Below are 22,297 nucleotides of genomic sequence, written 5' to 3' on the forward strand. Positions count from 1 at the left end.
TCCTCAGTGTTAAACGTGAGCTACACTGTGGGGGACGGTGATCACCGAGAGACTGTGGATGTTTAGGGGTCAGGGATACACAGCAAACCTGTGCCTTCTGCTCAGTTTGGCTATGTACCTAAAACTGTTCTGAAAAAAATAAGATTCACAATAGGTAGAGGCTACTGCGGGTGATAACCTGGTGGCTTGCTGTGAGCTGAGGCCCTGCTTTTCTTCCCCCACCCTCACAGCAACCTGTACAGGTTACCAGAGAGCAGCAGCAGATGACCCAAGTTCTTCGGCTCCTGCTGCCCACGTGGGAGACCTGGATGGAGTCCCTGCCTCCTGGCTTCAGCCTGGCCCAGTCCTGGCCATTTGGGGAGTGAACCAATGAACGGGAGATCTGTCCCTCCTCCGTAACTCTGCTGCTCAAATAAATCAATCTTAAATAAGTCCTGTTAGCATTCACTGTAGTCAGCAGCCCCACTGATGGCAAAGGCTGCCTGAGAATGGTGACTGGAAAGTGGACAGAGGAGAAAGATGGGTTCTTGCAGATAACAGGCTCTGGGAGAGGCCAATCTCCCTCCATCCCCTGCCGAAGCACAGTTTCTGAACAAAACTCATTGCCAGAGCTTTAACTGATGTCAAATGTATGTCCATACTTTCCCCAGAATAACTGTGATCCCAAACAACCCTCCAAGTTTTCAAAGGTATTGGGAAAGTTCTGAAAAATGTTCTCTATTGAGTAGCCCTTAATTTCACATATGGGATGCTGACCAGTGCCAGGAGGGGCCCTCATCCCTCACTGTGCTGCCCACTGGAAGGTGTGCAATACCAGGCTGGCAGATGCTCCTACACTCCTATCCTACACCCTGTATTTCCTCTCTGAACTTTTTATCTCCTCCCCTCACAGTAAGGTAAGAACTATACTTGGGAGCTTTCCTGTATTTTTGTGCTAAATACTTTTTACTTTGTTAGACTATAAAAGAATTATAAACTAGAAAGGGGAGGGGTGGCATTCAATCTAGTGGTTAAACTGCTGGTTGGGAGACCCACATCCCATGTTATTGTGCCTGGGAGTTGAAGCCTCAGCTCCATCCCTGATCCTTGGGAAGAAGCAAGGGACAGGTTGGGTGCCCACCAGCCATGTGAGAGACCTGGATTGTTCCCGGCTCCTGGCTTTGTGCAGGCCTGTGAGGAGTGAACCAATAGTTGGCAGCTTTGCCTCTCTTCTTCTCAAATACAAATTTTAATAAGTTTTTAAAAAACCAACAAAGGGGCCAGTGTTGTGGCATAGGTTAAGCTGCCATCTGCAGCACTGACACCCAATATGGGTGCCAATTTGAGTCATGGCTGCTCCACTTCTGATCCAGCTCCCTGCTAATGGCCTGGAAAAAGCAGTCAAAGATGGCCCAAGAGCTTGGGCCCCTGCACCCACGTGGGAGACTTGGACAAAGCTCCTGGCTCCTGGCTTTGGCCTGGCCTAGCCAGGCCATTGCAGCCATTTGGGGAGTAAACCAGAAGATGGAAGACTCTGTCTCTCCCTATCTCTCCCTCTGTAACTCTACCTTTCAAGTAAATAATTTTTTTTTTTTTTGACAGGCAGAGTGGACAGTGAGAGAGACAGAGAGAAAGGTCTTCCTTTGCCGTTGGTTCACCCTCCAATGGCCGCTGCAGCTAGCGTGCTGCAGCCGGCACATTGAGCTGATCTGAAGCCAGGAGCCAGGTGCTTATCCTGGTCTCCTATGCAGGTGCAGGGCCCAAGGACTTGGGCCATCCTCCACTGCACTCCCGGGCCACAGCAGAGAGCTGGCCTGGAAGAGGGGCAACCGGGACAGAATCTGGTGCCCCGACTGGGACTAGAACCTGGTGTGCCGGTGCCGCAAGGCGGAGGATTAGCCTACTGAGCCACGGCACCGGCCTCAAGTAAATAAATCTTAAAAAAAAAAATAAATAAAACCTAAGCAAGAATTTTCTAAAATACCCAATTTATAATTATTTACCCATTTATGTTATCCAGATTAACATCTATGTATTTATTAATTCTGCTTAGCTCCTCTGGTTGAGTTTTGGTAAAGGTTTTGGTCAATCACTCAAAACACTACTTCTGTCCCAAGACTGAAGAAGTGCAATATTATACTACACAATGAACAGCTGTTTGTTTGAAATTCCAATTAGTCCCATGGAACTTTAAAAATGGCAACAGGTACACTGCAGCTACTCCTGGGTACTGGAGCTTCTACTTTTAAAACAAAACTGCCTCCCCCGTGGTGGTAGGTGGTGGTAAGATACCACGTAGATTAACAGAGTAGCTGTCTGCAGAATCTCACTCGAGTCACAGCACTTGCCTCAGGCTTTCAGCTTTCTGCAGTACAGCAAGTACTGAGCACCCCTGGACTTAATCTCATATAAAGAAGAGCATTTGCCCTCTGAAATTTGATTTTTAACATCTCACAACTTTTACTGATGAGTTTGAGGCCTATTAACTCAAAACCAAACATGGACTCGGTTGAAAATTTTGCACAGTGGAATGCTATCAATTTCCTAATCAGTTTCTAAGCATCCCAAATTCTCATTTTAAAGAATTATTGATACATTTTCTGGTCTGTTGGACAAAAATGGCTGTTAGTTCAGCTCACTCATTTTCCTCTGTGGACTAGGGTGTGGATGGGAAGGTAGACAGAGGTGAACTCATAACACCTGATTTTTAGACCATGCTTCCTAGTTGTGTTTAATTATCTTAGTGATGTAATAGACATTTATAAATATATCACCTGAAACAAAAGCTAGGAACCTGACAAAGACATACGTCTACCATTTGATAACACCAGGCCATGTATTTATGCAAATTTCATATTATACCAGCTTTCCCAGTTTTGAGACATCTTACAAAGTTTGTAATATAATTTAAATGAGGTTAATGGCAAAAAGATCTCTGCTTAAAAATGCTCGTATTGTCAGTCATATTTTTAGAGTATGTTAAGTCAAGAATTTTATGAAAATTATTGTTTGACAACTAGAAAGACTGCCTCCCTATCCCAGAACTCTACTCTGGCATATGCTATTATAAAGTCTGCTGAATTCTAAGACTTGGAACAATGAGGGTGGAAGAGTACAATGCTTCTATGGTCATTTTCAAATTATAAACCTTTTTCAGTTACAGAGAAAACTTGCCAAACTAATGGGAAGGGAGGCTTTTAAGGTGAGGCGCCTCCTGGCACCACACACAAGACAGGCACTTGGCCATCTCCCAACAGTAGCTGACTCAATGATAAACCAAGGCGACTGGTGCGTCCTGTGCATCGTGAAGCGTTTCGTACTGCACGAATGTACACTGGAATAAGCCAGATGCATTCATGGAAACGGAGCAAAAGGAAACAGAAATGTGGCAAAAGACACGGACAAAAACCCGGCAGAGCGACAAAGCCATACTAAGCATGGCTCACCTGGGGACTTGGCTGCAGAATAGGCACTGGAGTAGTGGCCAGCCCTCCTTACTGTGCACATGCAGAATGTACAGGGCGGGGGGAGACAGACAGTGGTTATTCGCAGGTCGACGTGTGGACACGAGAAGGTAGAAAAAAGAAAAAACCTGCCTTAAGGAACACGCTGCAGGGAAGCAGGCAAAGTGCAGTGTTTAAAATCTCAAAGTTTGACGCTCATGATGGTGTTTATTGATACTACTTTCAGATGTCCTAGGTTTCCCATGTGTAAAATCACAAGTGGTTTGTTTTTTCAATAGTTCTCCCCTTACTGGACAATGGTATCAGCAAAATTACTTCTTAATTACTATAAACAAACCCACAGAATCAATAGAATCAGATATTTATGCTATTTTTAATAACACAATAATTAAGCATGAAAAAATAAAATCTGAAGGCTTAGGATCTGAAAGAAACTTTAATCACAGGCAAGCCTGACCCTTAAATATGGAAAGTACCACATTCCAACAAAAATCAGTGCCATTATTGTGCTGTAAATGTAAGGCCAGTGTAAATTTATGAACATATTTCTGTGTGTTGCATAGAAGTGAGAGAGAGAGAGGGAAGTTGACTTATTAGTTTATAAGAGGTAATGTTAGGATAGTATCCACAATTATACAGCACACAATTAAAAATGCAGGAGTTATTAAAACGGGAGCCACATCTATGTAAATACCAGAAGACTCTAGATAATACGGCTATTCTCAGGAAAATGCATCAGAACAAAATCACACAAGTCCTTTCCGGAGCATATTATAACTGGGAAACAGACATTAACACTTTGGTTTTTGAAATCAAGTCATCTACAGGTTGACTAAGTATCTGGCTGCACACAGACTAATACTACTTAGTAGTTAAAACTAGTTAGTAATACTAATACTAATAAATAGGCTCATAAGGATGAAAAACAGGAGAGGGAGCTGCTTCTTCCAGGGCCACCCACCCCTTTTCCATGAACTACCTGAAGCTGGTGATTTGCTGCGACGCGAGGGCCCTGGGCTCTTGGATCCGGAATACTTAGCAGCTGAGGATCGTGAGTAAGATGACTTCAGGACCCGGCATTCTAGAAGGAAAAGGAAGAACCTTAAATCAATCTGGCTATCATACAGACCAGAGGCAGATTACACATGATTGCAAGTTACCACTGCAATAGAACCATTACCTCATCATCTTCAGCCACTCTAAAAGTACACCAGAGGTTATCTTTGGTTAGCACTTTAAAAAAATACATTATTAGAGAGGCAAAGACAGAGACAAACGACTATGAACCCACTGATTCACGCCCCAGATGCTGGCCAGGAGCCAGGTACTCAATCCAGGTGTCCCACATGGGTGGCAGGGACCCAGTACCTCAGCAGTCACTGCTCTATCCCGGGTCTGTGTTAGCAGGAAACTAGAATCGGGAACCCAGGCTCTCCGTCATGGAATTCCGTGGAATTCTGGCATTTTAACCCCTGGGCCAAACACCTGCCCCTTTAGTTAGCACTGACACACAACTGCTACAATTTCACTGTGCTCTCTTTAGAAAGGGAATGGCACTCTAATTTATGAAGTGCAAAACAAACAAGGAAACTAGCTTTAACAATACTTGCGATCCTCTCATAAACCACCAAATAAAACCGTATTTAGAGAACCGAAACTACAAGCAGCTAAAATAATCCTAATTTGAAGAGTTTTGGATGAATCGTGGATTTCACATTTGTTACCTGGAGGACCTGGGTTAGGTCCTAGGCCTCAGTTTTCTCCCCTATGAAATTGGGATACAAATAAAATATACTTCATAGACTTGCTATAGGGTCTAATTAGATAACGCATTGTCTATAATTTACTTTAAAATACTGCGATTTATGAAGGAAGATTAAAAGGTGGGTTACTTTTACCCTGTATCTCGGGGGCAGTAAATTAACATGTGAAGTGCACTAATCAGGAAAATACACACCAGGGGAGGCTGGTTAGCATTTGAGATACTAATCAAAGCAGCAGTAGCAAAGTTGGCTTACTTAATCAGCATTATAGATGTTAGAAAGTACTCAGTTGTTGAAAAGCGTGGGGTGTGGAGCTGGTTAGATACATTTTAAAGGCAAGGCCTCTGGCCTCTCTTTCAGGAGCTGGAGAACAGAGCCAATATCCAGAACTGCAGAACAACCCTCCCTGTCTCCTTCAAAACCAAGTGAGGAATCAGGATGGATGCCAGGCCTGCACCCAGTTCTTGACAGCATTTTGTTACTGGACTGAGATTAGGTTAGCCAAATTCTATAATTTTTGAATGGGTCTTTAATGATGTTGTCAGTAGCCTGAAAGCACAGAAAATTGGGATGTCAACAACATTACAACACAAATTTTTTTTTTTTTTTTAATATTTGGCTCCTGGTAATTGTACCTGTGGGAGAATCAGGTCTGGGATTTGGCTTTTATTGTAAAATTTACCACATAATGGTAGTGGTGTAATGACAACAAAAACAGTAGTAGACACATATTACTTATTATATGATGGGCACCCTTCTACTCATGTGACATTAATTAATGTAATTCACACAAAACCTTACAGAATAGCCATTATTATCCCCACTTTGCACAAGGTTAATTAAAACTAGGGAGTAGGGGGAAGAAGTGAATAGCTCTCACCTATCTCTATCACATGCCATCACAAAAAAACTACAAATGATCCAACTAAAAGTTACAACATACACATCTTAAAGTACAATGCTTGTGCACACATAGTAAGTGCTGAACAAAATTTTATGTATTTAAAAATTTTCATTTATTTATTGGAAAGGCAGAGCACCAAAGACAGACTGATCTCCCATTCACTGACTAACAAATGCCCCCAACAGCTGGGGCCGGTCCAGGCTTAAACCAGTTGCCTGAAACTTGACGGTCTCCTACATGGCAGCAGACACCCAAGTATTTCAGTCATTGCCTGCTGCCTCCCAGGGTGCACATTAGTAGGAAGCTGAATAGAAAGCAGAGTTGGAACCTGACCTGCCGTATGTGCAAGTAGCATCTCAAGTAGCATCTTAACCACTGTGTTTTATTATTGTTATTATCCAAATTAACCCAGTTCCTTAGAACACATTTACTTTCAATGTCTCAGCTTTCTTTTTTTAGTAGAGATTTGTTTGTTTATTTGACAGAGTTAGGGAGAGGGGAGAGGGGAGAGGGGAGAGGGAGAGATTAATCTTCCATCCCCTGGTTCACTCCCCAAATGGCTACAACTGCCAGGGCTGCACCAGGCTGAAGCCAGGAGCTTCTTATGGGTCTCCCACATGGGTGCAGTGGCCCAAGGACTCAGGCGATCTTTTGCTGCTTTCCCACGCACATTAGCAGGGAGCTGGATGAGATGTGGAGCAGCTGGCACTGCAGTTGGTGGCTTTACAGCTATGCCACAGTGCTGGCCCCCGTCTCAGCTCTCAGAATGACAACTGCAGACATTGTAGTAATATGTAGGCACTTTTAAAAAGTTGTGGAAAAAAACTATAAGATGTTTATTTTGGAATAAAAATTTGAAATTCAAGCATAGTTTTTTCATAATAGGCATTTTCTTTTGTAAATTTTACTTGAGAGGCAATTTCATGAAACTTTTGAAGATTTAAAGACCTCTCATATCAAGAAACTACAGCTGAAATTACAATGTAAGGGATGATATGTAAATGTAGTTCAGTCCACCTTAATCACACAGGAATGAGGAAGCTCATTAGCATAAATAACACAAAAGGAGGTTATCTACAATTAAAGACTTTCCAATGGTATTACCAGTCTATAGTAGGGCTATTGCAATCTAATGACAGAAACTCTCAAAGAAATGTGGCAGAAGTGAAAAATAAAGCACAAAACCAAACAAAAGGAACAGATATAAGGGTCCCAAGTACTTGGGTCACTGATACGGGGAAAGAGCAAAGAATTACACAAGGAAGTCTGTACCACAAAAATCTAACAATTTTAAAAGTCTGTATCACTGCAATTGTTTGGCAAAATACAGACTAATTTATTATATCCTGGACTCTCAGAATCACTAACATCAATATAACTTTTAAGAAAAAAATGAGGCAGAGAAATGGACAGAGAGTACTCATCCGTTGGTTCAATTGTCAAATGTCCACAATGGCTGGGGTTAGGTCAGGCCACAACAAAAAGCTGAGAACTCAATCCAGTTTTCCCATGTGGGTGGCAAGAGCCCCAACTACTTGAGCCATCACCTGCTGCCTCCCACAATCTGCCTTAACAGGTAGTTGGAATCAGTAGCAGATCAAACCCAGGTAGTTTGATATGGGACACAGCTGTCTTCCCCATTTTCTTTTTTAAATATTTATTTATTTTATTTGAAAGAGTTACACAGAGAGGAGAGGCAGAGAGAGAGGTCTTCCTTCCATCTGCTTGTTCACTCCCCAATTGGCTACAAAAGCCAGAGCTGCACTGATCCGAAGCCGGGAGCCAGGAGCTTCTTCCGGATCTCTCACACGGGTGCAAGGGCCCAAGGACTTGGGCCATTTTCTACTGCTTTCCCAGGCCACAGCAGAGAGCCAGATTGGAAGTGGAGCAGCTGGGACTTGAATCAGTGCCCATATGAGATGCCGGAGCTTCAGCCTAGGGCATTAACCCACTGCGCCACAGTGCCGGCCCCTCTCTTAACCATTTTCTTAATTGCTAGGCCAAATGCCTGCTCTCATCCAATTTCGTTAAATCCAACTTTTTTATACATATAAAGAGTGGGACTATATCGCTAAGATCTCTTTTCTTTGTAAAATGTTATGTCTGTATGGTTTTCACCTGATTTAAAGATGAAATTGGGGGCTGTCGTTGTGGCATAGAGGGTTAAGCCACTGCTCGCAGTGCTGGCATCCCATATGGGAGCCAGTACAAGTCCCAGCTGCTCCACTTCCAATGCAGCTCGCTGCTAATGTACCTGGGAAAGCAGCAGAGGATGGCCCAAGTACTTGTACCCCTGCACTCACGTGGGAGACCTGGAAGAAGCTCCTGATTTTGGCCTGGCCCAGCCTTGGCCATTGTGGCCATTTGGGGAAGTGAACCAGTGGATGGAAGACCTCTCTGTCCCTACATTTCTCTGTGTATCTCTGACTTTTAAATAAATAAATAAACAAACAAACAGATTTTACTATCAGCTATAGCACTGATTATTAGGGTAGCAAATCACTGAATACAGTAGGGTAAAGCAATAATCCCAGAATTAAAAAAAATTTTCAAACATTTAAGCTGCTAGTTTAAAACTTCAATTTATTGGCTAACATCAAGAAAAGAGGATTTTGTTAATCCCCCCATGAAGCAGCTTTTTAAAAACTATATAAGCATGTTATATTTTAAAAAAGTTACAAAATAAGATAAAAGGAAATCTCAGATAATCACCATAACAGTTTATTATCCTCCTATGTATCTGCACATATACATCAAGGAAATCGGACAACTAATTGCTGTATGTTCAACACTACCCAAGCATTTAACCTGGCAGGGCCAGCCACCATTCTGAATGTGAGCAGGAAATCCATTTCAGAGACAAACCAATGCAGTATGAGATGGAACTAAACTGCTAAAAATGGAAACAACTGGAATTAGGGGTTGGGTTTTTCTTTTTCTTCCCCCTACCCTTTTTTTTCTTAACAACTAGGCAAGCTTTCATTTTATTTATTCTGTATTTTAATTATTTCAAAAAGAGTACTTCTGGGGCAGCCATTTGGCCTAGTAGTTAAAAGGCCAGTTGGGGCACCTGCAACCCACATCACAGTGCTTGCATTCAAGTCCCAGCTCCACTCCCCATTCCAAATCCTGTTAATGTGATAGCTCAACTAGTCTGGCTCCTACCAATCACATGAGAGACCTGGATTGTGGTCCCAATGTTGTCGGCTTGATCCAAATGGGACACTGAGGACATTTGGAGAGTGAACCAATAATGGGACCTCTCTCTCTACTAAATAGAAAATTTTAAAAATAGAGACATGAAACAACAAAAACAAGAAAACTCTAGGGGTGACAGGGCTGTATAACCCAGAGTTGTAATAAGACATTAAAAACAAACAACAAATAGTACTGTCAAGGCCATCTTCCTTCAAAATGCAGAGCTCTTAACATGCATTGAGGGATGGAACCCCAAGCCACTGTGATAGGGGTGACACAGATGGGTCAATGAACTTACCACTGTGGTCCAGGACAAAGTCATCTTGGGCATAACGGAATTTTTCAGGTCCACATGCAATAAATACATCATCATCACCAAAAAAGTCTTGCAGACAAGTAACCTGGAAAAAAAATCATGCCCCAAAATAAATTAGAAACATTGCAAATGTAATAAAAATCAAAAGGAAGTACATGAAGCCTCCCCTACGATACTGAAGTGGAATAAGCAGCTGTTTAGTATCAAGATTTCCAAGCACTTTGCCTTCACCAAGCGCTCACACACTTTCTGTTGATTTCAGAACAACAGAATGAACAGTCCATGGCAGGCATCCAGAGTTTCTGTTTTGAAGGTGAAATCAAGAGGTGCACACAATGGGCCCTGCATTGTGGTGCAGTGGTTTAGGCTGCCAGCTGTGATGCCAGCTTGCCATGCTAGAGCACAAGTTCAAGTTCCAGCGGCTCTGCTGCTGATCCAGCTCCCTGATAAAGCACCTGGGAAAGCAGGGGAAGATGGGCCAAGTTCTTGGGCCCTTGCCATCCATGGATACCAGATGGGAGACCCAACCTCCTGGCTTCAGCCTGGCCCAGTCCTAGCTTTGCATCCATTTGGGGAGTAAATCACTGGATGGGCTCTCTCTTTCTCTCCCTCTCTGCCACTTCACCTTTCAAACAAACAAACAAACAAACAGGATGTACATTCAAGCTATGCAATTCTCCAGAGTTTTCCCATGGACAGGCGGCAAGGCTGGGGCTACTGGAAGTCTGAAGTTCAGAGTTCTCTGCCTCCCTTCCTCTCCTCACTTCTGCACTCCCCAGCTGAGAGTCCTGGTACCAGGCCCTGGGTTGTTTTGAGGACTGTTGCTTGGAATCGTGCCTGGCATACAAGTGTTCCACGTGTTAATTCTCATCTCCATCCCCTTAACCCCCACCATCTAGATCAGAAGATCTTCCATCAAGCTAATGAGGCCAAAGCGTCAGAGTTCTTCCAAGGCCCTGCTCCTAAAGATGTAGTTTTTATTATGCATTCTTTTTTCAATATCCCTCATAACACTGTGTCAGTTTCAACACCCCACAGAATCTACATTACTCTACCATGGTGACAAGAACCATCTTTCAGTAGCTTGGAGGTAGAAAGGCTACTCTCACCTGCTATCCAATGGCTATATAAGAGTTATTTTGTGAAAACTCCATTCCCAGTAACAAAGTTGAAACACATTGCTCTAGTACTTAAAAGGACTGAACAACCTCATAATCCCTTAATTCCCCTGATTACCATTTAGCTTTCTATGGGGTTGGGTGCTGAATAGATCTCACTACAAAATTAGAAAACCATATTCCAGAGAAAAGATAGTGAACCAGACATACTGCAGATGACTCAGGTTGTAGTAATTAAGTGACCCAAATTTTTGCAATGCCAAAATGTTGACTGTACAGATGAAAAGTGGAGCAGTTACAGATACTTGTTTTCCCCAATGTTCATTAAGACAGAACTCCCAAACACTGGTTCACTCCCCAAATGCCCACAGCAGTCAGGACTCATGCCAGGAGTTGGGAACACAATCCAAGTCTCCTACATGGGTGGCAGAAACTCCAATACTTGAGCTGCCATTGTTGACTCTCAATGTCTACATTAGCAGGAAACTGGAGTTGGGAATTGAACCCAAGAACTCAGATGTGAAGTATGGGCATCTTCAGCTGGCGCTGTGGCACAGCGGATAAAGCTGCCAACTGCAGTGCCAGCATCCCATATGGGCACCAGTTCGAGTCCCAGCTGCTCCACTTCTGGTCCAGCTCTCTGCTATGGCCTGGGAAAGCCGTAGAGGATGGCCCAAGTCCTTGGGCCCCTGCACCCTCATGAGAGACCCAGAAGAAGTTCCAAGCTCCTGGCTTCAGATGGACACAGCTCCCATCTTCAGATGGCTCCAGCCGTCGTGGCCAATTGGAGAATGAACTAGAGGATGGAAGACCTCTCTCTCTCTGACTCTTCTTCAGTGTATAACTCTGACTTTAAAATAACTAACTAAAAAAAAAAGAAATATAGGCATCTTAGCTGCTAGGCTAAATGCCTTCTTCAGTGAATTAATTTTTAATTGATCTTACTTGAAAATATTTTTTAAAATTTTATTATTTTTTGAAAGATTTATTTATTTGAAAGACAGTTACAGAGAGAGGTAGAGACAGAGAGAGAGGTCTTCCATCCGCTGGTTCACTCTACAGATGGCCGCAATGGCTGGAGCTGCACCGATCTGAAGCCTGGAGCCAGGTGCTTCTTCTAGGTCTCCCACGTGGGTGCAGGGGGCCATATGGGACGCCGGTGCTTCAGGCCAGGCATCCTGCACCACAACACCGGCCCCTTTAAAATTTAAATTTTAAATATTTTTTTAAAATATTAAAAAAATTTTACAAGGAAATAGGTCATACTAAGTTATTTGGCATTTCCCTGGAATAAATGACAATGTAAGTAAGTTATTTACCAAATGGAATAAAAGCATTTAAGAATTCTCCGGAATATAACAGATCAAAAAGGTATTTTTTTCCCTATAGTAGTTCTATTTAAGTCTTCCTAATCAATCTTTTAATGATTTATTCCATAAATTTCAGTTTGGATATCCAAACAGTTTGCATTAGATGTCGTCTGTTCTACTTTGACTCAAGCTATAGCCACTGGATGTGTATTTGTTTATGTAGGAATCCAAATTACATAATTTTCAATCCAGTTTGGATATGCCTCAAGTCATCACCACTCTCAAGAAATGACAGATCTGTGAATTAATGGTACAATTGGGATAAACACAACATGTCTTTTGACTATTTTTTAATTAATTTTTTTAAAGCTGTATTTATTTATTTGAAAGTCAGAGTTACACAGAGAGAGAAGAAGAGGCAGAGAGAGAAAGAGTAGTCTTCCATTTGTTGGTTCACTCTCCAACTGGTTGCAATGGCTGGAGCTGCGCTGATCTGAAGCCAGGAGCCAGGAGATTCCTCCAGGTCTCCCATGAGGGTGCAGGGGCCCAAGGACTTGGGCCATCTTCCCTTGATTTCCCAGGCTGTAGCAGAGAGCTGGACCGGAAATGGAGCAGCTGGGACTCAAACTGATGCCCATATGGGATGCTGGCACTGCAGGCAGCAGCTTTACCCGCTATGCCACAGCATCGGCACCTTGACTATTTTATAAAGGCACAGCCACAACAGAGGTTACCCACAAGATATGAAACAAGTCCCACTGCCATTCATAGAACAGAGTTTAACTGAGCATTTGTTATGTTCCAGACATTATTCCATATGCCACAGATACCTGGTGGTGAAGAGAGACAAATATTCTTTCCCTCATTGAGTAAGAATGGGGAGATACACAACAAACAAATGCATAACTAAATGTATGCTGAACTAGAAGGAGCCAGGTGTCACTGCTGACACTTGCATCGCATATGGGCACTGGTTCTTGTCCCAGCTCATCCATTTCCAACCCAGTTGGGCGAGTTACAGAGAGGCAGAGAGAGAGAGAGAGGGAAAGAGAGGGAGGGAGGGAGTGTGGGAGGGAGGGAAAATATTCCATCTATTTGGTTTACTCTTGAAATGGCCGCAATGGTTGGAGCTGGGCCAATCCAAAGCCAAGAGCCTTTTCCAGGTCTCCCACATGGGTGCAGGGTCCCGAGTACTTGGGCCATCTTCCATTGCTTTCCCAGGCCATAGCAGAGAGATAGATCAGAAATGGAGCAGCTGGGTCTCAAACCGGTGCCCATATGGGATACCAGCACTGCAGGCGGTCACTTTACTTGCTATGCCACAGCGCCGGCCCCTTAATTATTAATTTTAACTTAAACTGGGGTTTAACACTGAGATAGGGGGACAGGTCACTAAGCGTAGGAAAAACAAAATACCAGTACCATGGGTAATATCTCAAAATCATTCTTAACAAGGGTGAAGACAAGTACATCAGTTTAGAAAACCCCTTCCTGTTTGCCTCTAAATTCTCCCTTCAACACAAGGAAAAATGGACTCTTCCAGAGCTCTTTGGGAATAATGGATGTTACACAGCTTATGAAAGAAAGCCACATAAATAGGGGAAAGTAGTGCTTCTGCTAAGGTACAAAATTAAAGCAATCAGTAGGATCTAATGGCGAAACATCCAACTGAGAAATAACGTATCTACAGGAGCACATCTAAGCTCTCCCAGTGAATGGGGCCATTTAAAACTGCAATTTTCTAGCCTTCAGCAGACAGATTAATTAGGTCAGGGTGAATGTGTGCCAGCCATAATTTCAATGCTAGTTTCTAATAGCTCGCCACACTCACTTTTTTTGTGTGTGTTTTTTCTTTTTCTTTTTTCTTCCTTTATTTATTTTTACCATTCTCTCTTTGGTCTGTGTTAAAAGATAAACAAATAGGTGAGGCTTGATTTAAAAAAATACAATGCATATACAAGGTGCATAAGAAACCCTTTCCAGGGAACAAAAGGGAAGGGCACACAGGTATGCCACTTCTGAACCACCAGTGTTGTGTCAGGTCACCATTTCCTGGACTGCTGTCACCCTGGAAATCCTGTTTTTCATCCTGTCCAGAGTCACAAAGCACTTGGTGGCTAAGCAGGTTGCATTTCTCTTAAGAGCACTTCCTGCGGTAAAGCTCTCAAGTCTAAATATTTTAGTTTCTAAAAAGACCTTATTTTTATTTTAGGAGACTGCTTTCAAAAACGCTGAGCTCTTTATCTGCGAGAGAATAAAGGAGCACTATTTTAAGGGAGTAAATAGCAATGACATTTGGAATGTTTTTCTGTTCATGTTTCAGTTTCAAATTCCACAGAGATCATCAATGCCCCTCCAAACCCAGGTGTTCCCTTACTTCTCTGCAATTTGCCTGATACAGATGCTGTCACTGAGTTAAATACTTCTGACCAGACCGAGCTCCCTGCACACAGGGTGACTGTCTTGTTCAACACTGTGATTCCAGCACACGACACAGCACCTGACATACAGGGGTTTGCTCCACACACGTCCACTGCAATGCCTTAAGTCCTTCTCTCTCTCTAGAGGCTCCACCTCACCTTCTTCCAATGAATTCCTAGCATCACGTTGTCCTGGCTCTCAGATTTATGCTATATGTTTCCTATCCTATGCTAACTTGTGACATCCTTGAACAGACCAGTCAAACCCTATAGTTCCTTATAAAAGATATTCAGCAGATTCTTGATCCAATTTTGGCTCTAGACACCTTAGAATAAGCACTCATCCTATATCACTTAAGCTCTTTCACGAATTAAATCTCTTTGATAATCATTCCAGGGTGAATGGAGAAAAATTACTTGTGAAATCTACTACTGCACCACCTGACAGGAAGTTCAAGGAAATTGCAAATATTTGGTGCCATCCAGACTTGAGATTGCATTAAATGAGTGTCTCATGAGATATTTTCTAAGCCTATATTATTCAAAAATTTTCAAGACTTGATAAAAATGCCAAACAGACTACATCGGATCTCAGTGGAAACTAGTTTAAACTGGCAACAGCTCAACTAAACAGTGTAAGGGTGAACATCTTAGCACACTTGAAATGTCCATCTAGTGGGTCAAGGACCACATTTTATACAAAAGACAATGGGATGACAGACATGGAGTATAAAATGCATCATTTTTATGGATTTTATTTCATTTTAACACACACACACACACACAGAAGGAGAGAGGGAGAGGGAGAGAGAGAGAGACAAAAGTCCACATATCCCTGCTCACATTAAATGCTTTCATTTTCAGAGTTCAGCTAAAGGTTGTCTCTACTGAAGAGTAGTTTTACAAATAAATACAATATTTCTAGCTTACTGCTGGAAAGGATTTGAAGGCAATCAGTAAGGAAGTCCAATAAATGTCTCTTATTTGAAACTACAATTGCTGTATAGGCATTTAATGCAACTGAATCGATATCCACATCACAGTCATCAAATACCAACAAAGAAACTCCATTTCATTTTGAATCTCTCAAATAATATTCTACCATGTATAACATTTCTATCTATGAACACATAGGTATACAATCTTTTTAAGATGTAAAGAAAACACATAAAAATGACAATTTTAACATAGAAGGACAGACCGAAGAGGTGCCTGAGCCCTCATCTTTAGTTTTATTGCTAGCAGGGGACACTTCTTTTAAACAGCCTGCCCACCTAGATACTTGAAAGCTATAAAATCAGATTAACTTCACTATAACTAACATTATCCCTGACACTCTCAACCCCTGCCCCCTGCTTTTTTTAACCAGTTCTAGCTCTAGAATAAAGGTTCTGCTTAAAATTCAAAGGAAAACTACATCTGAAATTTTAAGACAAGAATCTGTTTGTTCCTTTCAAAATACTAGGAACAACCACCAGAAAAACCAATTCACAGGTCAGTAAGCAGGGGCTGGATTCTCGCCATTTCTTTACCCTCGATCCAGATCACAGTCAGCATAAACAGCCTGCTTTGTTCCTAGCCCGTGCTTGCTGGCCCTCAGCAAGGGAAGGACCTCTTCCCACAGCCAGAAGAAAGCCACTCAGAATAGCAATGTTCTTCAGCTTCCTGTAAATCTTTTCAGCCAGGCACTCACAGCCATGTTGCCATGGAAACAGAACTGAAGCTACGAGATGACAGTATTTACAGTAATAGGCTTCTCAATGGCATCGACAGACAACTCCCTATGCGTTCCAATAAAAAAATGTTGGACCTCATCTTCCTTTCTCATATGCATGACTATTCACCAAACAAGACTCATTGTGGAATCCTGAGACCAAAGACTCGGCTTCAGAAAATGTCTCTAACAATAGGATGGCAAGATCTTAAAAATTCAGAACATGTAGCTACATGTTTTTAAAAGACAAGTTTGTTTTGGTGCAAAAAAAAAAAAAAAATCTGAACTCCACATATAGGCTTTTAAAATTTTTTTAAAAGATTTATTTATTTATTTATTTTAAAGGCAGAGTTACGGAGAGGCAGAGGCAGAGAGTTCACTCTCCAAATGGCTGCAATGGCTGGAGCTGTGCCAATCTGAAGCCAGGAGCTTCTACCAGGTCTCCCACGCAGATGAAGGGGCCCAAGGACTTGGGCCATCTTCTACTGCTTTCCCAGGCTATGGCAGAGAGCTGAATCGGAAGTGAAGCAGTTGGGACTAGAACCAGTGCCCATATGGGACGCTGGCACTGCAGTGGTGGCTTTACCCACTATTCCACAGCCGACCCCTAGGCTTTTACAATTTGTGTTTTCCACGAACATTCTGAAGATCCCCTGTATACGTGGACTTCAAAATTCATTTGCACTGAAACAAACTTATCTTTTAATTCCACTTTTTGGGGCTGGTGCCGTGGCTCACTTGGTTAATCCTCCACCTGTGGTGCTGGCATCCCATATGGGCGCTGGGTTCTAGTCCTGGTTGCTCCTCTTCCAGTCCAGCTCTCTGCTGTGGACCGGGAAGGCAGTGGAGGATGGCCCAAGTGCTTGGGCTCCTGCACCCGCATGGGAGACCAGGGGGAAGCACCTGGCTCCTGGCTTCAGATTGGCGCAGTGCTGGCTGTGGCGGTCATTTGGGGGGTAACCAATGGAAAGAAGATCTTTCTCTCTGTCTCTCTCTCTCTCTGTCTATAACTCTACCTGTCAAATAAATCAAAAAAACAATTCCACTTTTTTGGAAGAAGAGACAATGACCATCTTTTTATGAAAGAGGCAATTTCTAAACTAATCTCCCAGTAAGAACTGCTCCTTAGTTTTCACTCCTACAGGAAAAGGGTTGAAACTTACTCCTGGGCTCTCCTTCAGGGGAGGGAGGCTGGGGCAAAGCTCTGAAAGAATGCAGGCGAGGAAGTCAGAAGACATCTAGCAAGACAACAATTCCACACGTTCCCATAATTCTGAAGACACTGGAGCTGAACCCGAGTAAATGCTCCCTAGGACTCAGTCATCTTCAAACAACGAAAAGGAAACCATTGGGTGTTACAGAAAAGACAAGTGAGAACCAAAGGAAAAGGTGAAGGTTTTCTAATCCAAATTTTTTCTATTCCAACAAAGAGAAAGAGAACAAACAGAAGAGCTAACAGTGCACTTGACACAATGCACCCTTCTCACTCAGCTCCCAGAACACGCTTCTGCAGTAACTGCTATAACTCCCATTTCACAGAGGCTCAAGGTTAAACAAGTCACCTGTTCAAGGTCACACAGCCAGTAAGGAGGAGCTGAGGTCCAAACGCTGACTGACTCATATTTAACCATACACTGTTTCCCTAAAGAAGTATTAGCTGTGTGATTTGCCATCTATGAAAAACACATAGGAAAACTTACTGAGGTAAGTCAGAGAGGTTTTCATACTTGTCTAAAACCCCCAAAGCAGGCCAGTTTTCTATGCCTTATTTCAGGAAGTAAATGAGTAGCAAGTATGTAAGCCTATATCTTTGTTGTTGTTGTTAAGTATCAACTTCTAAGTAATGTTATAAGATCAGCACAAGTTGGGCCAACTCTGTATACCTTAGGGAACACGGAATATGTTCTCAAACTGATAATCAAACAAAATGGCTGTCTCTTTAAAAACAAGTTACAAGCACAAGCTGCAGTCATACAGTTTGACAGAACTGTATTTGGGTCAGATTGGAAATTCTAGGAGTATGAATACATATGAAGAAATACTGTGACCTTTACATCTTAGAAACAAGGACAAAGCTTGCAACATTTTCCAGGAATTGATTCTCATAAAGATCAGATTAACCCACCCTACTGTGCCTGTTTAGCACATCCACGTAGTTAAGACGGCTGGAACTGTTGGGGCTCAGAACACAAGACCCTGAAGTAAAGTTTCTCTCTGAACTTCTCCTGTCCTTCTGTCTCCTACTGTATTCCCCTCCCAGCCTCACCAAATCATGGAAACTAGAACTTTTTCCCTAAAGCAAGCCATACAGCCTGACAACATTACTTTCATCTTCCCCCACATTTCTGTCTGAGAGCTGGCCGTAAAAGAAATGCTCCAACCTATTTGTTTGATGGGTCATTGGATCATCCTCACTCTAGAGAGGTGCTGCCCCCTACCCAGGAGGAAGGCAAACCTCTGAACAACCAGGTCTTTCTGGGTTTCCCACTCAGTCGCTGGCAGATGGGACTGTTCCGCCCAATCGTATTTCTACACCGTTGTCCGTAGGTCCTGAGAACTAACCATAAGAGCAAACAGTTCATGCTTGAGTCTTTGGGTCTTCAGACTGAAGATTCCCCTGCTGTCGCTCCCCCTCTTCGTGGAGGAACGACACTAAACCCTGCCTAGGCTTCCTATCCGAGTCACGGCACCATTATGTCCCCCTCTTCGTGGAGGAACGACACAGGACCCTGCGCTGTTCTTTTTGTCTGCTCGGCCCTCCCCGGGTTTGCTGCTGGTTCTTCCCGGGTTGGCTACCGACCCTTCCACCTCCGTGGAAGGGCGGCTCCCCCTGCCACTTTCCCCACTTCCGCAGGGGAGCGGCACACCGCCGGCCGGCTCTCTCGGGGGCTGCACAGGTGTTATTCGGATAGATGTTCCCGGTGCATGTTGTCTCTCTCCTCCTTTATAGTCCTCTTCCACCAATCCCAACTCTGCTACCCACATGCCGAGTATGCTGCTCTCCTCCAATCAGGAGCAGGTCCTGCTGTTTATTGGTTGAACTGGAGGCAGCTGTGTAGAAGCTGTTTTCTCCTCTCCCAGCGCCATATTGTGGGAGAGCAGATGCATAGAATAAGTCTTAATTTGAGTAACAGTCTAGTCCGAGTTGCTCCCCACACCCTGCAACGTAAAACTAACACCCAATAAATGCACTTTGTTGCTCCTTTGCGGACTTATTATTTTGTACAGGGGTGTTGGTTGTGGCTTCTTAGGAAGGGCAGGAGAGGGACCACCCTCGTTTCTGCCCTACAGATTCAAGACTGGGAGCATCGTCGGCAAAGGTGGTGTGGAACACTTGCTCAGTTATTTCTACACTTACTCCAGAAAGCACAACTCCTCCCTACTCTCTACATACAGCACTGTTACTGGGCTTTGCCACGGTGGGGCTATCTAGAATTCTAGGAGAATTATCCTTATTTTAAAAAGGCATCATGACCAGATTTTGTATTCCTTTTTCTCTTAATGAAAGTCTCTCCCCCCTCCTTTGATATCAAGCCCTGAACCTTTACTTCTTGATTAAAAGGCCATCCCCAGATCCCTTCTAGCAGCCCTTCTGCTACTTTTAATTCGTTGTACTTGATCTTCCATGGGTTTAGGGAGAGAGATTTCATGTTCAGGGAACTTAAGCGAAAAATAAGAGTAAACTGAGTGAGGGTGCAAGTCTTTGATTGGTAGGAAAGAAAATAAGCTTTGGCACCCAAATTTGACAGTGTCTGATGATGGTTTCCTGTGCTTATCTCCCAGTTTTATGATGTGGCCTAGCCAGGTGAGTAGGTTAGATCTGAATCTCAAATAAGTGGGGCAGCTCTGTGCTGCAGAAAACATCATCAGATTTTAGTTTCCATAGCAACTTCTATTTTCACAGGATTTTCATTTTCAAACCAACTAAAATCCCACAAGAGCAGTGATGAGAAAAAAATCTCCCAATGCTGCCTTCTTAGCAGAAGCAGAGTTCATTCTTACAGCTGGAAAAATCTTCTGAATAAGTTACATGCCTGTGGCAATTCAGAGATGGAAATCCCACTTAGCCACAGGAATCACTTATGGAACCATTTGAATAGCAAAATTTCTATTGGCTGATGCAAATACCACAATTACATTTTCCTATTTTAAAGACACCTGCTCCTGAAATACAGCCAAAATTTGCTACACTAACACATATACAACTGATTTACAAATTTTTAGAATACTTAGTTTAGGAGAATTCAAAGAAAAATAGTTCAACAGAATAACTGGTTATTATCAAGGTCCACTCTAAAAAATGCAAATACTGGGGTAGGCACTGTAGCACAGAGGGTGAAGCTGCTTGGAATACCTGAATTTCATATCAGAGTACTGGTTCAAGTCTTGGCTCCTCCACTTGATGACAAAGAACAACAAATAATGCCCAGTCCCCCCAAGTTAACCAATGGTACTTTACATTTGTTGCAGTTCCCTTTAATAGATGAGAACAAAACCGACTTTAAAATCTCTTTTGTTCCTGATCCCACCCCTGCCTCCTTCCTTCTCTACCATCCCAGGAACATACTATCAACTATTTGGCATGTGTCCTTCCAATCATGCTTTGAGGCTTCATTTTATAGAAGTACATGTCCACAAACAGCCAGGACTATTGTTTCGCATGTTTTTAAAATTTTGAGTAAGTTACATCATCTCAAATATATCATCTTGCAATTTGCTTTATTCAGTATTGACTTTGAAATCTAACCAGGCCTTAGTTTTTATTAGCAATTCCCTAGATCCATTCCTAAAGTTCTTGTTTTTAAGGAACTATTATTCTATCATTAACATTTTTACTTTTGATAAGCTGAAAATATAAATTCTTCATGTCCTCAATAATTCTAAATTCTTTCAAATAAATGTACATATCTCTAGGTTGTTCAATTTCATTTCTATATTACAGCCATTTTAGTTTTTAAATTTTTAAACTTATTATTTATTTAAAAGGCAGAGAGAGAGACGGATCTTCCATCAGCTGGTTCACTCCCCAAATGGCCAGGACAGCAGACTCTGGGCCAGGCAGAAGACAGTAGCCCAGAACCCAGTCAGGTCTCCTGAATGGGTGGCAGGGACCCAACTGATTGGGCCGTCACTCCCTCCCTCTTAAGGTGCACATTAGTAGAAAGCTGACAGTGGAGGCAGAGCCAGGACTGGAACCCAGGAACTCCTGGATGGGATGCAGACATCCATCTTAACCCTGTGCCAGATGTTCACTCCCTATATTAGAACCATGTTAGTGACCAAGTTCTAAGATACAAGAAAAGACATCTGAATCAATTCACGCTTTGCCCACAGAGTTTGTCTCCAATTATAAAAATGGAATGTGCAGCAAACGCTTGACACCCAGGTCTGGAGATTCAGGCATAATGATTACCCCCAGGAACAGGGCTCAAGATAGAAAGGAATAGTAACTCTGGAAAAAAAGAATTCTTAAATAACTAAAACTCAAAATGATTCATGATAGAGCTATATCTAAACTTAAGAAAAAAATTGTAAGATGATATAAAATAACTACAATAACTTTGTCTTTCCAAAGACAAAGCCAAGGAAGGAAAACAAAATCAGAGGAGATTTACTCTGCACTGTAATGCAAGACGGGTCTGAAAGGCACAGGAAACCTCTGTTTCATGGGGAATGCACAAGACGGAATCCCTCCCTGAAGACTTCCGTAGCTGGGAAACACTGACGAACTGTAGGCTTGCAGCATTTCTTATCTTTTTCTTGCATCCAGAGACACGATATTGTTTCAAAGAGACATCCTTTTTTTTTTTTTTTTTTTTTTTCAAATCTCCAGGGGTGTCAATTAAACCAGGACTGGGATCAGCAAGTAAGGGAAGTTGTCTGTTAACATTTATCATCAAGTTATATGCCTTGCATGAGGAGCCAGCTGTCTTAAATAACTGTCCCCTCCCTGGGGCCGCAAGTCTGGACAAGAATGCTACTCATGTCAGAAACTCATGTCAGAAGATTAGATGTGAATGGAAAAGCAAAGGCTACATGGCCTCTCTTCTCCAGCTGGGACTGATTATTCCTCCCAACAAGAAGGCTGTTATTTAGCCTGAAAAGAAGAGC

The 22,297-nt window shown here is 42.7% G+C and overlaps 1 protein-coding gene across 6 annotated transcripts in view; it reads right to left on the minus strand.

The window, feature by feature from the left end:
• DCLK2 (doublecortin like kinase 2) overlaps positions 1–22,297 on the minus strand; it is a 184,034-nt gene that overhangs the window by 65,062 nt on the left and 96,675 nt on the right. For 5 of the 6 annotated variants that reach the window (XR_518609.4, XR_001794771.3, XM_008267349.4 and 2 more), the window contains exons 3-5: positions 9,607–9,709; positions 4,423–4,524; positions 3,426–3,476 (exon numbers count right to left, since the gene is read on the minus strand). Coding sequence is in view for 4 of the 6 variants with exons in the window: in XM_008267349.4 (XP_008265571.1) it covers positions 3,426–3,476; positions 4,423–4,524; positions 9,607–9,709 (256 nt within the window). In the remaining 2 variants the exon portion in view is untranslated. The remainder of the gene's footprint in view (positions 1–3,425; positions 3,477–4,422; positions 4,525–9,606; positions 9,710–22,297) is intronic. The other variant, XM_002716906.5, reaches the window with a different exon arrangement.

The sequence above is a fragment of the Oryctolagus cuniculus genome, chromosome 8 (genome assembly GCF_964237555.1).
Source record: "Oryctolagus cuniculus chromosome 8, mOryCun1.1, whole genome shotgun sequence".
Lineage (NCBI taxonomy): Eukaryota > Metazoa > Chordata > Mammalia > Lagomorpha > Leporidae > Oryctolagus > Oryctolagus cuniculus.